Consider the following 14,684-nt stretch of genomic DNA (forward strand, 5'->3'; position numbering starts at 1 on the left):
AATCCAGAAGGGTAGAGGGAAAATTACCTTGCCTCCCCTATTCCTTCGATGCAACCCTCCCCCAACCCATCTCATTCACTTCACCCCACCAAAAATTCCTTCACCCTCGCTTATTATCTGCCAAGTTGTGCTGAGGACAGCTTAAATTCCCTTTGACTGCAGTGGGCCCTGGCTGTCCCAGGCCAAGGCCGAGGGCCAGCCCGGTGGCTTCCTGGGCTCTGCTCTCCAGGGAGTATCACCAACTTCATCATCACCTTCTCACCAACTCCCTGGAGATGAGGTATCTAAAACACCCAGTTCATGCACTGTGTTCACCTGCACTTGGACAAGAATGCAGGATCCCTTCCATTCGTGTGCCATGGGAGAATTTCTCTCTGGTTTACTCACAATTGCAATGGCAGTTTACCCCTGCGGACTTGAGATTTTCAACTCGGAGACACACCATCTGAGGGTCTGGGGCCTGCTCCTGATATGCTCTCAGCCTTGTCTGGCCCACCATCCACTTTAATGTAAAATTGACTCCCACCAAAGGACTTGAAGTTTCCCAAAGGCCAGACTGTGACGACTGACTGCGTTAAACGCTGGCATTTACATATGGCCTGCCCATCTCTACCTACTCACACATCTTCACCGCACTTGTCCCTCCGTTATTACAAGATCCCACCATCGTCCTTAAAGGCTTATTGCCCTTATATGTTCAAATTGACGGGCAAGTCCTGAGTCTTTAGTCCTACTGGCATTCCCAGTACGAGCACATTACTTTTGAAAGAGCACGTTGGTAAAGCAGACAGGAATGCATGACTCAGTAAACAAGAGGTCTCATTTATTGAGATTGATTTCTTACACATTCTTGAGGTACATTTATTTCTTACACATTCTCAGCAAAACTATGTAGGTATCTTTTAATTTTATGCAACAAGAACTTAAAAAGCTGAGAAAGCTGAGATTTGAACCTCTCTCCAGTATTTTTCTCTCTCTTTTCATAATAGTAGCCTTAAATGTGTGACCAATACCATGGCTAAAGTTGGAGGTTTTGAAATTAACTGAATCTGTACTGAAGAAATGGTATTTGAATAATACAGATGTCACAAATAAAAGAACACATTTGCACGTTACACATATAAAGGAGGAACACAAAGGCATACATCCTGTGCTCCTTTCAGCCCTACCTCAGACCTCAATTCTTTGAACTCTAAATGGCCTTTGAAAAACAAACTGAGGAACCTGCCTCAGGCATAATTAGGGACAGTAGGCATGACTAGACGTGACACTAGAGCCATCAGGGGCCCCAGAAGGGAGGCAGCCGAGGCTGACATGGTGGCTCGGGCCCTCTTTTCCTCATCTTGCAGAGCATCCTCATACTGAGATTGGAAAGCACTCGGCTCAACCCCATTAACCCTGGCCAGGAACTTCAGGACTTTCATCTTGGTGGTTTCAGCATAGGCTCTCGGGCCCCACAGGAACTCAAATTGGGCAGGATCACTGTTGGCCACCTGCCGGTACTCCAGGTATTTTTCCTTCACAAGATCGTTGGTGATGAGCTTCCGGGGCTCCCCGAAAAAGGGGTTCACTCTCCCGGCATGCATGCCCATCGCATTCAGAATTCGCCAGACTTCCCTTTCGGTAGCACGATTGCCCTTCATGAGGATCACACCCAGGACGACGATCAGGACGCCGGTCTTGGGCACGCGCTCTTGCCCAGACAGCATCCCATCATATGTGAGGCCCAGGCTGATGACGAGCTCATAGCGGTGGTTGGGGGGATCCACTGCCTTCATATCCAGGCCAAAGACCACGTGCAGGCGCTGGCAGGCATTTGCAAAGATCACACGGAAGTGTTCATTGCATACTGGAGAGACAACCTTGAAAATATCTTCCATTGTTACAGTCTCTTTCATGCGATACTTCTTCAGCATATAACCCACCAAAATAGTCACTAACATATCTATAGTATCTAAGGGCAATTCTGCGGGCTCTGGGGCAGCCTGGGCAGTGTTCTCCACCTCCCTGTAGCCACTGGAGCGCACACCCAGTCTGCTTGATGAGGTGGCCGTGATGGCAACAGGAGATGACAGGAAACCCTGAGCACCCTCACGAGTGCTGGGAACACCAGCAGCAGAAGCCCCCTTCGAACTGCCAGGCATTAGAGGAGACGAGGACACACGGGTCTTCACCAGTGCCTCGGATGTCTGTGCAGCTTGCAGGCCCTGGGTCTCACTGTGGGTCTGAAGGCATTGACGCCGTGAGCATTGTGGATTCTTCTGATGCAGAGACATGACGGCTCTTGCGGGTGGTAGCAGGTAGGACTGTGGACAGGAAGGAGGGCAATGAGGAATCACTGCTGAAGAGAGGGAAGGCAGAGGTGAATGGCCTCAGCTGGCAAACGCAACTATGGTCAGTGGCTCTGCTTAAGCCGCTACCCAACGGACCTCTGACAATACAGCCACAGGGCCCCCCAGGTCTCCTCACCTCCCGGTTGTGATATCCCCCAAGAGCATGGAGGGGAGGCCTGAATGCTTCCGAGTGTGCAGCCAGGCAAACCACGCTGGGAATTCTCCACAATCTCCAGCCAGGCAGGTGGGTTGGGGCTCTGGAGAGCCATCGCAGCCCTGAGGAACGAGGTCCCGTCAGGCCTCACTCAGGTACATTTCCTGGGCAATTCTTAGGGCCTGGTCCACTCTCCCCACACCAACAGGAGGCTGTCCCCCTAAGACCAATGTCACATCTCCTGAAGTCAACTGAGGAGGAAGTGTGGAGGTACCTCCCCCAGAAACACTACCGGGGCTTTCCCAGGACTGACAGCAGGAGCTAGATGCCCCGCCCACCATCTGCACTGGTGTCCGTGGTCACCCCCTCCCCTGCCCCAACCCAGTTCTCACTCAAGCTGCCTTACTTGAAGTCCAGGCAAGTCCTGGGGTCTCTTCTCTGGCAGACCTAACATGGCCCAGGCACAGATAATGCCTCTGCCTCCTGAGATCTGGATGGGTCCCATCCACCTGACAGCCTTGCCCAGAGCCTCTCAGCATGGACAACAGGTCAAGGCTGGATTCCCTGGGATCCCCACTCCACTGGGGCTTCCCTGGTCTACGAGTAGGAGGGAGACACTGTGCAGCTCACTCTCTGGTGGGGTGGGTGGGCCCTTGGGACCTCACTCAGGGTCTTTACCCTGACTACTGACAGGCTCTGGACTCCTTCCTTCCTTGACCTCAGGTGACAGAGGCACCTGTCTGAAACCCCAACAAGGAAGAGAGTGGTCTTGTCCTGTGGCCTGTGTCCAGAGTTCCCTGCACTGATCAAGGTACTGCAGCTCCCTGAGGGCCCTGTGCTCTGGCGTGGATCCCTTTCAGTCCCTACCCTGTGTCTTCACATACACCCAGCACTGCCCGGTCACCATCCATCGCTCATCTGAACCTGCCCCTTCACACCAAGACTGCCACCTCCCTAGGACCCCAGAGCAAAAAGAGAACTGTTAGGACTTCTGGCCATCCTTGTCTGGGATGTCCCAGGGAATGACTACAGGGCCAGGGCAGGTATCACAGGGTCCCCCCTCTACTCAGAGGGATGGTCAAATCCCCGCTCGATCAAGGTCTGTGCCTTGGGACTTGATCAAGTGCGAGACTCGTCACCTCTGCTGACCCACAGTTGCTCCCTCACATGAAAAGAGCCATGTCCCTCCGTCATAGGATGGCTGAGGACCTCAGTTCTAATTCTGTGTCTTTACCTAGCCTCTGGAACCCCCTGTGCACTTTCTCCTAAGTGAACCTGAGGCAGCCACTGAGACAAACACATTTCTTCCCTGAGCCCCCTGAAGATGAAGGGAGAGTGTGAGAATTACGACCACTCCCGCCTCAGGCTCTCAAGGGCTCAACGCACAGGCAGAGCAGAGCATGCTAGTTCCCACCTGTATGGGAGTGGGAGTCCCCTCAGTCCTCCCACAACGTCTGCATGTCGGTTCCCGGCCCTCCTCTTCTGACCTGTGGTTCACTCCATACAGCCAGCACTCACGTCCCCGTGACCACTGCGGAGGAAGTGAGGGGTCCTTTCTCCTGGATAACCAGTCAGGCCATGGCCTCCCAGGAGTGACAACATGGGTGGACCCTGTGGGGCCACCTGCATTCTGGGAGGGTGGTCCCTTCAACCCCAACTCTGGGTCCTTACCTGGAATGTTTTGAACTCCCAGGGATCCTCCTTTTGACGACGCAACTTCACCCCCTAAGACCAAGGCTCACACCTCCCTGAAACCAGAAAGGATGACATGAAGTCGTCAGAAACTGGTTACCTCTCTCAACGACCTGCCAGGATCCACTCAGGAGACAAGAAGAACTTCATGGTGACCCTCTGTTGCGGAGTGTGGGGTATGGATGGTCTCACCTCGGGGCCCTCAACTCGAATCCTGCCCTGGCCTGGGACTTGGCCGTCTCACCCGAGTTCACCCACTCACAAGAAGTCCTCACTTCCCTGTGAACACCACGGAAGACTAACTGGGTATCGCACCTGACTATCACTGCTCAGTGTCCCCAACGGGTTCCCTGTGACCAGTGAGATGGCACTTTGATGTGCTGAGTCTGCCCTTCAGACACAACACAATGAAACCTGCCAGAGCCCAAGTCTTCTGCTGACTTGACTAGTCTACTCCGTTGCATTAACTGGGCCTTTTTCTTGGTTAGTTACAATATTGGTAATGTGCACCACTGCCATCTCTTACCAGGGGCCTTGCCTGGAACTAAGGCCTCATCACTCTCACGCTCGACAGGTGCAAGTCAGTGAGGAGCACTCCCAGCCGCCCAGACCCAACAACCCAGGGCTGACCCACAGACGAAGCCCGCTGGGTCCGCCACTACCTACTATGGGTGGGCCCCTCAGGACTCACTGAGGCCTTTTCTCAGCCCCTGGCCAGTCGGGTGAGCCTCAGCCCGGCACCACACAGGTCCAAGCCGAACACTACCAAGTTAGAAGTGTGTGGTAGGTCAGCCCCCCAGCCCGACCACGGCCTCCCAGGGGAGGCGCAGGGCTCTTATCTAGTGGGTCTCACTTTTCTGTGGTGGATGGTCTCCTCAGAAATTATTTCGAGCCTCACCTGATGCCTGGCAGCACTGCAGACTCTTCTCTCTACTGACGCATCCCCGTGCCCGAGACCCAGGCGCTCACTGCCTCCACGGTCTGGAAGAGAAAGTCAGGAAGTCACAACCGGTTATCGTCTACAGCATGGACGGAGCTCAGCCAAAGAAAGCTACTCGGTGGAGGTCACTGCCAGCCCCAACTTACAGTTCTCGCTTTGACTTGTGCCGGTCAGAGGTCGGAATCCCGGCACGCCTCCCTCTGGTGATTCCAGGTCATGCGTGTTACGCCAAGCTCCTCATGTCCCTGAGAACCCGACCAGGCTTGCACTTTTTTGCTCAGTAGGTTTGCTCTTTGCAAGACCGCTCCAGAGGCAATGCTCGCTACTTCCATTAGGAGACACGGACTGTCAGTGTTTCTTCCTTTTTGCTAATCGTGGTACTGTGATAATTATGATCGTCCTTCATTAAGGGCTGTAGAATGGTAATTCTCTCATTTCTTTTTGATGCATCACCTGAAAATCTTGTATAGGAGAAACTCTTCCCTTGTCTGCCATTCGTTTTTCCCGAGGCATTGTTACAATGTATTTTGGTGTTCTCTTACACTGTTTAAATCTCTACTGCACCTATTTTATATAGTAGTATTTAACTCATACCACTTATTTTTATTCTATTCTTTGCTACTTGTTAATACATAAATTATTTGCCATAAAGGTCTTTTTGAGAAACTGGCTCTTTTGAACTTTCTCTACTGTTTTCTGACTCTAAAATTTTACTTTTATCTCCACTATATGTTACCTTATTCATTCTTGTACTTACATGTTTTTCTAGGGTTTGACATGTTGGATATTTCATAAATGTCATATTTTTATAAACATGTTTATGTATATACCCTAAATCCACCTGCTCCATCTCACAGAATTTGTGCTATAGAGCATATTATTCACACCATTAAAATTTGGGCCATATATATATAAATATTACTGAGTGGAGAAAAGTTTCTTGAGAATGGTATATGAAAGTTCTCAAAAATTTCTTGAGAAAGTTTTATTTTGATGAGGTTTCCAGGTCTACTTTTTTTTAACTTTGTCTAGTTTTGGATATTAACTAGAGTGGAGATGTTGTCTAGTGAAATTGAATGGTAGTGACAGTTGAGTTTTCTTTGTTATTCAAGGACAGAGTCGTAATAAGAACTCAGTTAATATAATCTGCCAACTCGAACAACTAACGATTATTTGGTGGGTCTAAATATGTCAGTCAGAGAAGGCTTCTGGTCAGGAAAGTGGTTGTACAAGCGATACAGAAGCCAATCAGGAATGTCAGGAAGACCAGTGCTTAACAATTTATGAAGTCAGTTTCACATCCAGCCTAGAAGGACAAATAGAGGGAACAGAGTTACTGGAGAATAGATTTCTGTGCTGACAGAATCTGATACTATTGTGGGCTAATCTGGTTGGGCTGGAATCAAGAGAAGATGGAGCAATTAAAGCAGAAGCCGCTTGAACCAAATAGGAAGGAGAAAACCAGGGAGAATTCCCATCCTCCTGGGGTCTAATCTCCTCTGGTTTCTTCTGTTGGCTGAACTGAGTTGGTGTCTTCATATTGGAGAGACTAGGAATTGGAGGTCAGACCCTGTATAGAAGAGCACAAGGCAGAGTAAGGGTGAAGAACGGATCGATTTGAGGACAAACAGGTCAAGGACTCCCATAGCACTTCAACAGACCAAGTGAGAAAAATCCTACCTAACTTGATAGAGAAAAGTGTTTCATAAAAGTACGCATCTTTCATTCATGATCAAAAAGTGGATTCATGTTCTAAAAGTAGATTAGAGGACATCACTAATAAACCTTAGAGTAAAAATCAGCTTATGTGGAAACCTTGAATCCTTTTAATATTGAGAAATAGACAAAAATGCTTGCTACCACCATTTTATTGTACATTCTAATAAAGATATTACATAGAAAAGTAATGGGAAACAGAAGTAATGAAAAAGGTAGGAATTGGGAAACAAGGAACAGTGCTAGTATAATTAAACATGAATAAAGTGTATATGAGGAAAATCTGAAGAATAACTATTAAATCAATAAAAATGTTATTAAATAAAATTGAGTATAGTATCAATATACAAAAATGCACTTTTTTCTGTATTGACATACATACAAAGATGAAATTAAATAAGGCATACCTTGCAAATTACCATAATAAATACCTGTTTCCTAATAATAAGTATAATAAAAAGCATAAGAACTCTGTGGAAAAAATTATACAGCTATTTATTGAAATTCAAGTAACTAAATGGAAAAGTACTGTATGTTTTTAGATTGAAGATTTGATAGTATAAACATGTTAATTCTCTCCAAATTTAATGTACAAAGAAACACAATCCATCCTCTTCAATAAAGCCATGATTTTTGTGTGTGAACGTTTATGTACATGTGCATGTGTGTGAATCTTGATGAGGTAGTTCAAAATTTAGATTGACTTGCAAATGGCTTTGAATAACTAATATAGTCTTGAGAAAGAAAGAGAAGATATGGCATTAAGAATTACAAAAACACTACAGTAATACGAGTTTGTGGTATAGATGTATACGTAGACAAATAGACCGAAAGAACTGAATAGCATGTTCCAAAACAGACTATCTGTCATCTCCTGATTTATTAACTTGGCTACTGCAGAGTACTGGGGGAAATAACTGGATTTTAATAAGAATTACAGTGGAGGATTTTGATATCCACATTAAAAAAAATGTGACTAAAACCATCTCACACACTTAACACATTCTAATGCCATGGATTGGAACCCTACTTTTAAAATTTTTACTCTGGAAATTTTCTTACTTAAATAAGAGAAGGGAATATCACATTAACAGATTAAAAGATGAAATCATACCTAAATTCTTAAATTGGCTTACCAAAATCAGCACTCATTCATTAAAAAAAGATCACACTAGATAAATGGTATCTACACAACCCTACAGTAAATAGTATATTTAATATTGAATCACTGAGAGCTATTACTTTAAAACTGGGAAGGAGATGAGGATGCCTATCACCATTTTTTTCAGTGTCTTAATAAAGATAATACATAGGAAGTAACACAAAGAGAAGAAATCAAAGTGATTAGGATTGGAAAATAAAGCTAACACCATTAACAGACTATTAGAATGTAAGTGAAGAAAATCTATATATTAATAAAAAATTATCAGGTCAATAAAACTGTTTAAAAAGGTTGATGGGTATAGTATTAATATGCAAAAATACTAATCAGTGGCGACAAAAAGTGGGAAAGTGAAATTAAACAAAATATAACTTGTAAATAACATAACAGTACCTGGTACCTATAAGTGAATAAAACTCTACAAATGTATCAACTCAAGGGAAAAAAATAAACTGGTATTATTTAGAGACACTAATGAGGGCCTAGCTAAATAAAGAAATGTATGTATGTAGATAGAAGATTCAATATTATGACCATGTTAATTGCCCCCAATATACAGATACTTGTAATTCTTCTCCTATAAATGAAGTCCCAAAGGTTTGTGTGTGGATATCTGTGTATAGGTGTATGTGTGTTTGAAACTTGAAAACTGGTTATAAAATTTAAATTGACTTGCAAATGGCCAAACATATCTAATATCCCCTTGAAAAAATATAGCTTATTCCACTAGATATTAAGAATTACAAAAAATCCATAGTAATCAAGAGCTTGTGGCATAAACAGACCAAAATAACCAAATAGTTTCCCCAAACAGACCCACTTATATATGATTGCAGAGAAGTGGGCAAAGAGCAGTATTTTTATGAAGAAATGATGTGAAACAGTTGACTCTAGGAGAATTCAGACCAGGGATCTAGTCCCAAATGCGTCACACACCTAGCCCTGTGAACTCTGCTCCATTACCAAACTTTATAAGCCTCAGGCTCTTCATCTGGTAAATAGGTTGGATAAGCCCTGTCTTCTAGGACAGTTGGAATGTATGTAATACATGTAAAGCACTTATCACAGTGCCCGACATGTATTAGATCATTCATGAATAGTTTATGAATGATTGTCTCAGAGATCATGAAGTATTATAGAACATGCAATAGCAAATCAACCAAACTGTTGCTTCGCAAATAAAACTCCATCAATTTCCCCCATGTGAAAACATACTATTTAAGTGTTAGAGAGTCTCTTTCCATTTTGATGCAACTCAGAACTCCCAAAATTCGTGTGAAGATCCATCTCATCCAGTCCCTCCTAGCTACCTTTCCATCCAAACCACCTTTCTTTGCATTCACCCCTATTTTCATTCATTCTACTACAAGCAGAAATCTAGCCCTCATAGATTTATGAAAGAATATTCAAGATAACCTAAGGCAAATGCCCCTTGGAAAGGAGCAGGCTCTGGCTCTCAGCCCACGACAGAGTCCCAGCTGAGTGTCTTCACATCTTACCTGAACAGAGTATCAAACTTATTTCTCAGAAACTCTCTGGACAAGATACACATAAAACAGCTAGTCTGTGTACTGGGTTCACCTGCACTGGGCAAGAGTACAGGCCTCCTAACATTACTGCCACAGGTGGAGATCCTCTCTGCTTTCCCTAAAATACCAAACAGTTATCATCAGTTTTTCATTCCAGTCTTAGTCTCTCAACTCTAAGATAAAACAACTGAGGGCCTGGCCGCTGTTAACCACTCAGACAGTGTCTGGCCAACTTCTGAGGTCAGCTTCTTTAACATTAATGCCAAAGATCAGCTCCATGTACTTAGAGGTTCTCCTGAGGATCTCAGGGAAGTTGTGCTTGTACTTGGGTTGACAATCTTCAGCATGTCTACTTTTGTAATGGGGGTTTCATTTTCTACTTGTGCAACAGGAGTGGCGTTCTTCCTCATTAGAAGGCCTCTGTGTGAGCTCTTAATTGAGAGTGGAGCCTCAGAGGTCTTGCCTTTTCCTGGTCTTGGCTCTTGGCACCTTCATCTGATCTCATGCGCGGCATGCCTGCAAAGCAGTGGTAGTGCTTATGGTGCTCTGAGGTCTCTGGGCAATGTCAGCAACAGGGGAGCTCTGGGGAAGTAGCCCCCAAAATAGGATGGGTGGGGGTGTCTCATCTTGGGCCTTGTGGTGTATTTCACAAGCATTCTTCTTATTCCTCTGACCCCAAGGCATGGTCAGGGATGTTAGGCAGAAGTGCGAGCAGGGAAATAGCTAATGCTGGCCCACTGGAAGAGACAGGATGAGAGGTTATGCTTGTCTGCAACAGGGAGACACCTCCTCACCTATAATAAAGACCACCTCTCTGGGTTTCTTTAAGGGCACTGTTCTAGGAACCCACAGGGCTCTTGTTCTCCTGAGTAGTCTGACCCCTAAGAACTCTAGTGTAGTGCATTGAATCGCAAGCCCCTAAAAGATATGTGCAAGCTCATTCCCCGGTGCCTGTGATGAAATTGAATCAATAATGAAAATAGTACCCAAGAACAAAATCCCTGAACCAGATGTATTCACCACTGAATTTTATCAGACATTTAGAGAAGACATAATACCCATTCTCCTTTATGTTTTCCAAGAAATAGAAGAGGAGGGAATAATTTCAAACTCATTCAATGAAGCCAGCACCACTCTAATACCAAAACTAGGCAAAGACACCACAAGAAAAGAAAACTACAAACCAATATCACTGATAAACATAGACACAAAAACACTCAACAAAATAATAGAAAACCGAATTCAAAGATATATCAAAAGGATCACACAACGTGATCAAGTGGGATTCATCCCAGGGATGCAAGGATAGTACAACATTCGAAAATCCATCAACATCATCCACCACATCAATAAAAAGAAGGACAAAAATCACATGATCATCTCCATAGATGCTGAAAAAGCATTGGACAAAATTCAACACCCATTCATGATAAAATCCCTCAACAAAATGGGTATAGAGGGCAAGTACCTCAATATGATAAAGTCCATATATGACAAACCCGCAGCAAACATCTTACATAACAGTGAAAATGTGAAAGCTTTTCCTCTAAGATCAGGGACAAGACAAGGATGCCCATTCTCCCCACTTTCATTCAACATAGTACTGGAGGTCCTAGTCACTGCAATCAGACAACACAAAGAGAAAAAAGCCATCCAGATTGCTAAGGAAGAAGTCAAACTTTCACTGTTTGCAAATGGCATGATATTGTACATAAAAAAAACCCCTAAAGAATTCATTCCAAAATTACTAGAACTAATATCTGAATTCAATTAATATACGATAAAGGAGCCATGGATATACAATGGGGAAATGACAGCCTCTTCAGCAACTGGTGCTGGCAAAACTGGACAGCTACATGCAAGAGAATGAAACTGGATTATTGTTTAACCCCATACACAAAAGTAAGACAAGTATCAAATGATTTCACTCATCTGCGGAGTATAACAACAAAGCAAAAACTGAAGGAACTCAACAGCAGCAGACTCACGGAACCCGAGAATGGACTAACAGTTACCAAAGGGAAAGGGACTTGGGAGGATGGGTGGGAAGGGAGGGATAAGGGGGAAAAAGGGGCATTACGATTAGCACACTTAATGTAGCTGGGGGGGACACGGCAAAGGCAGTATATAGAGAAGACAAGTAATGATTCTATAGCAGCTTACTATGCTGATGGACAGTGACTGTAATGGGGTATGTGTGGGGGACTTGATAATAGGGGGAGTCTAGTAACCATAATGTTGTTCAAGTAATTGTACATTAATGATATCAAAATAAAAAAAAATATTTAAAAAAAAAGGACTTCACCTGCACTTGATTATAAATTCACAGAAACAGGGACAGAGCAAGAGGAAGGAGCAAAGCTCCAGGTAGTGGTTTTTAGGAGTAAGTCTCTAGTCTTAATGTCACCGTGTGTTTAAACTTTCTCCACAAGGTAACTAAACCAAAAATTTCATGTTGACAAAACTGGCAGTGGTTATGAACAGCTAAGGAGGAGTTCACTACTAACACTGCTTTGGATTGATACATCACAAGTCTTTTTTACAGGGCTAAATAAACGCAGAAGCAGGAGAAGTAAAAGAACACAAGTTGTGTCAACCCTTTTAAATTGTTTTATATTACAAAATCCATGACCACCAATATCAACATCCAAAAAAATACTTATTACTATCCATATACTATTTAAAAGTGAAAACATAAAACCAGTGAAATGATTTTGAATTACTGTGCTTGGTTCAGAGAGTTAAACCTCTTTCAGTAGGCTTTCTAAAGCACATTGTACTCTCCATACCTGTTTAAATTATTTCTTAATTTAATCACTGTTAGCAAAAATATACATATGTAAATTTACATACACACAAAAAAGATTAATTAACATTTAATTAAATATGCAGCGCTTACTATATTGATGGTACATTTGTGTTAGGATAGTTGATGGGACAAGTGTTAATTCTGGTGCAGTAATGTATATTTATTTATACATTTTAAATTTTTTATCATTGATATACACTCTTATGAAGGTTTCACATGAAAAACAATGGGGTGACTACATTTGCCATATTATCAAGTTCCGCCCCAGATCCCATTGCGGTCACTGTCCATCAGCTTAGTAAGATGCCACAGATTCACTATTTGCCTTCTCTGTGCTACACTGTTTTCACTGTGACCCCTCACACCATGTGTACTAAACATGATACCCCTCAATCCCCTTCTCCCTCCCTCCCCACCCACCCTCCCACACCCCTCCCCTTTGCTAACTGCTAGTCTCATCTTGGAGTATGTGAGTCTGCTGCTGTTTGGTTCCTTCAGTTTTGCTTCATTGCTATATTCCAAAAATGAGGGAAATCATTTGGCACTTGCCTTTCTCCACCTGGATTATTTTACTGAGCATAATATCCTCCAGCTCCATCCATGTTGTTGCAAATGGTAGGATTTGTTTCTTTCTTATGGCTGAATAGTATTCCATTGTGAATATGTACCACATCTTCCTCATCCATTCATCTATGGATGGACACATAGGTTGCTTCCATATCCTGGCTAATGTAATTAGTGCTTCAATAAACATAGGGGTGCATATGTCTTTTTGAATCTGAGAACTTGTATTCTTTGTGCAAATTCCAAGGAGTGGGATTCCTGCATCAAATGGTATTTCTATTTTTAGATTTTTGAGGAACTGCCATATTGCTTTTCACAATAGTTGTACTAGCTTATATTCCCACCAGCAGTGTAGGAGGGTTCCCTTTTCTCCGCATCCTTGCCAGCACTTGTAGTGCTTAGTCTTCTTGATGCTGGACATCCTACTGGTGTGAGGTGATATCTCATTGTGGTTTTAATCTGCATTTCCTGGATGATGAGTGATGTGGAGCCTCTTTCAATGTGTCTGTTGGCCATCTGAATTTCTTCTTTGGAGTATTGTCTCTTCGTATCCTCCGCCCATTTTTTAATTGGGTTATTCGCTTTTTGGATGTTGAGGTGTGTGAGTTCTTTATATATTTTGGATGTTAACCCATTGTAGGATATGTCATTTACAAATATATTCTCCCATACTGTAGGATGCCTTTTTGTTCTGTTGATGGTGTCCTTTGTTATACAGAAGATTTTAGTTTGATGTAGTCCCATGTGTTCATTTTTGCTTTTGTTTCCCTTGTCGAGGAGATGCATTCAGGAAGACCTTGCTCATGTTTATATTCAGGAGATTTTTGCTTATGCTGTCTTCTAAGGGTTTTATGATTTCATGACTTACATTCAGGTCTTTGATCCATTTTGAGTTTAATTTTGTGTATGGGGTTAGACAGTGATCCAGTTTCATTTTCTTGCATGTAGCTGTCCAGTTTTGACAGCACCAGTTGCTGAAGAGGCTGTCATTTCCCCGTTGTATGTCCATGGCTCCTTTATCATATATTAATTGACCATATATGGTTGGATTTATATCTGGGCTCTCTAGTCTGTTCCATTAGTCTATGGGTCTGTTCCTGTGCCAGTACCAAATTGTTTTGATTGCTGTGGCTTTGTAGTAGAGCTTGAAGTCCAGGAGCATAATACCCCCAGCTTTATTGTTCCATCTCAGGATTGCTTTGGCTATTCTGGGTCTTTTGTGTTTCCATATGAATTTCAGAATGATTTGCTCTAGTTTATTGAAGAATGCTGTTGGTATTATGATAGGAATTACATTGAATCTGTAGATTGCTTTAGGCAGGATGGCCATTTAAAAAATATTAATTCTTCCTATCCATGAGCACAGGATGTGTTTCCATTCATTGATATCTTCTTTAACTTCTCTCATGAGTGTCTTGTAGTTTTCAGAGTATACGTCTTTCACTTCCTTGGTTAGGTTTATTCCTAGGTATTTTTTTCTTTTTGATGCAATTGTGAATGGAATCGTTTTCCTGATTTCTCTTTCTGCTAGTTCATCATTAGTGTATAGGAAGGCAACAGATTTCTGAGAATTAATTTTGTATCCTACCTTTGCTGAATTCAGATATTAGATCTAGGAGTTTTGGAGTGGATTCTTTAGGGTTTTTTATGTACAATATCATGTCATCTGCAAACAGGGACAGTTTAACTTCTTCCTTGCCAATCTGGATGCCTTTTATTTCTTTGTGTTGTCTGATTGCCATGGCTAGGACCCCCAGAACTATGTTGAATAAAAGTGGGGAGAGT

General features: G+C 43.3%; 1 protein-coding gene across 1 annotated transcript; it reads right to left on the reverse strand.

Annotated features, from left to right (window-relative positions):
* Positions 1–1,229: 1,229 nt before the first annotated feature.
* On the reverse strand, positions 1,230–2,276 carry LOC130681771 (melanoma-associated antigen B16-like). Its single transcript, XM_057495342.1, has one exon. The coding sequence runs from the start codon at positions 2,274–2,276 to the stop codon at positions 1,230–1,232; it is 1,047 nt and encodes a 348-aa protein (XP_057351325.1).
* Between the last annotated feature and the right edge of the window lie 12,408 nt (positions 2,277–14,684).

This window comes from Manis pentadactyla, chromosome X (genome assembly GCF_030020395.1).
Source record: "Manis pentadactyla isolate mManPen7 chromosome X, mManPen7.hap1, whole genome shotgun sequence".
In the NCBI taxonomy this organism is placed as follows: domain Eukaryota; kingdom Metazoa; phylum Chordata; class Mammalia; order Pholidota; family Manidae; genus Manis; species Manis pentadactyla.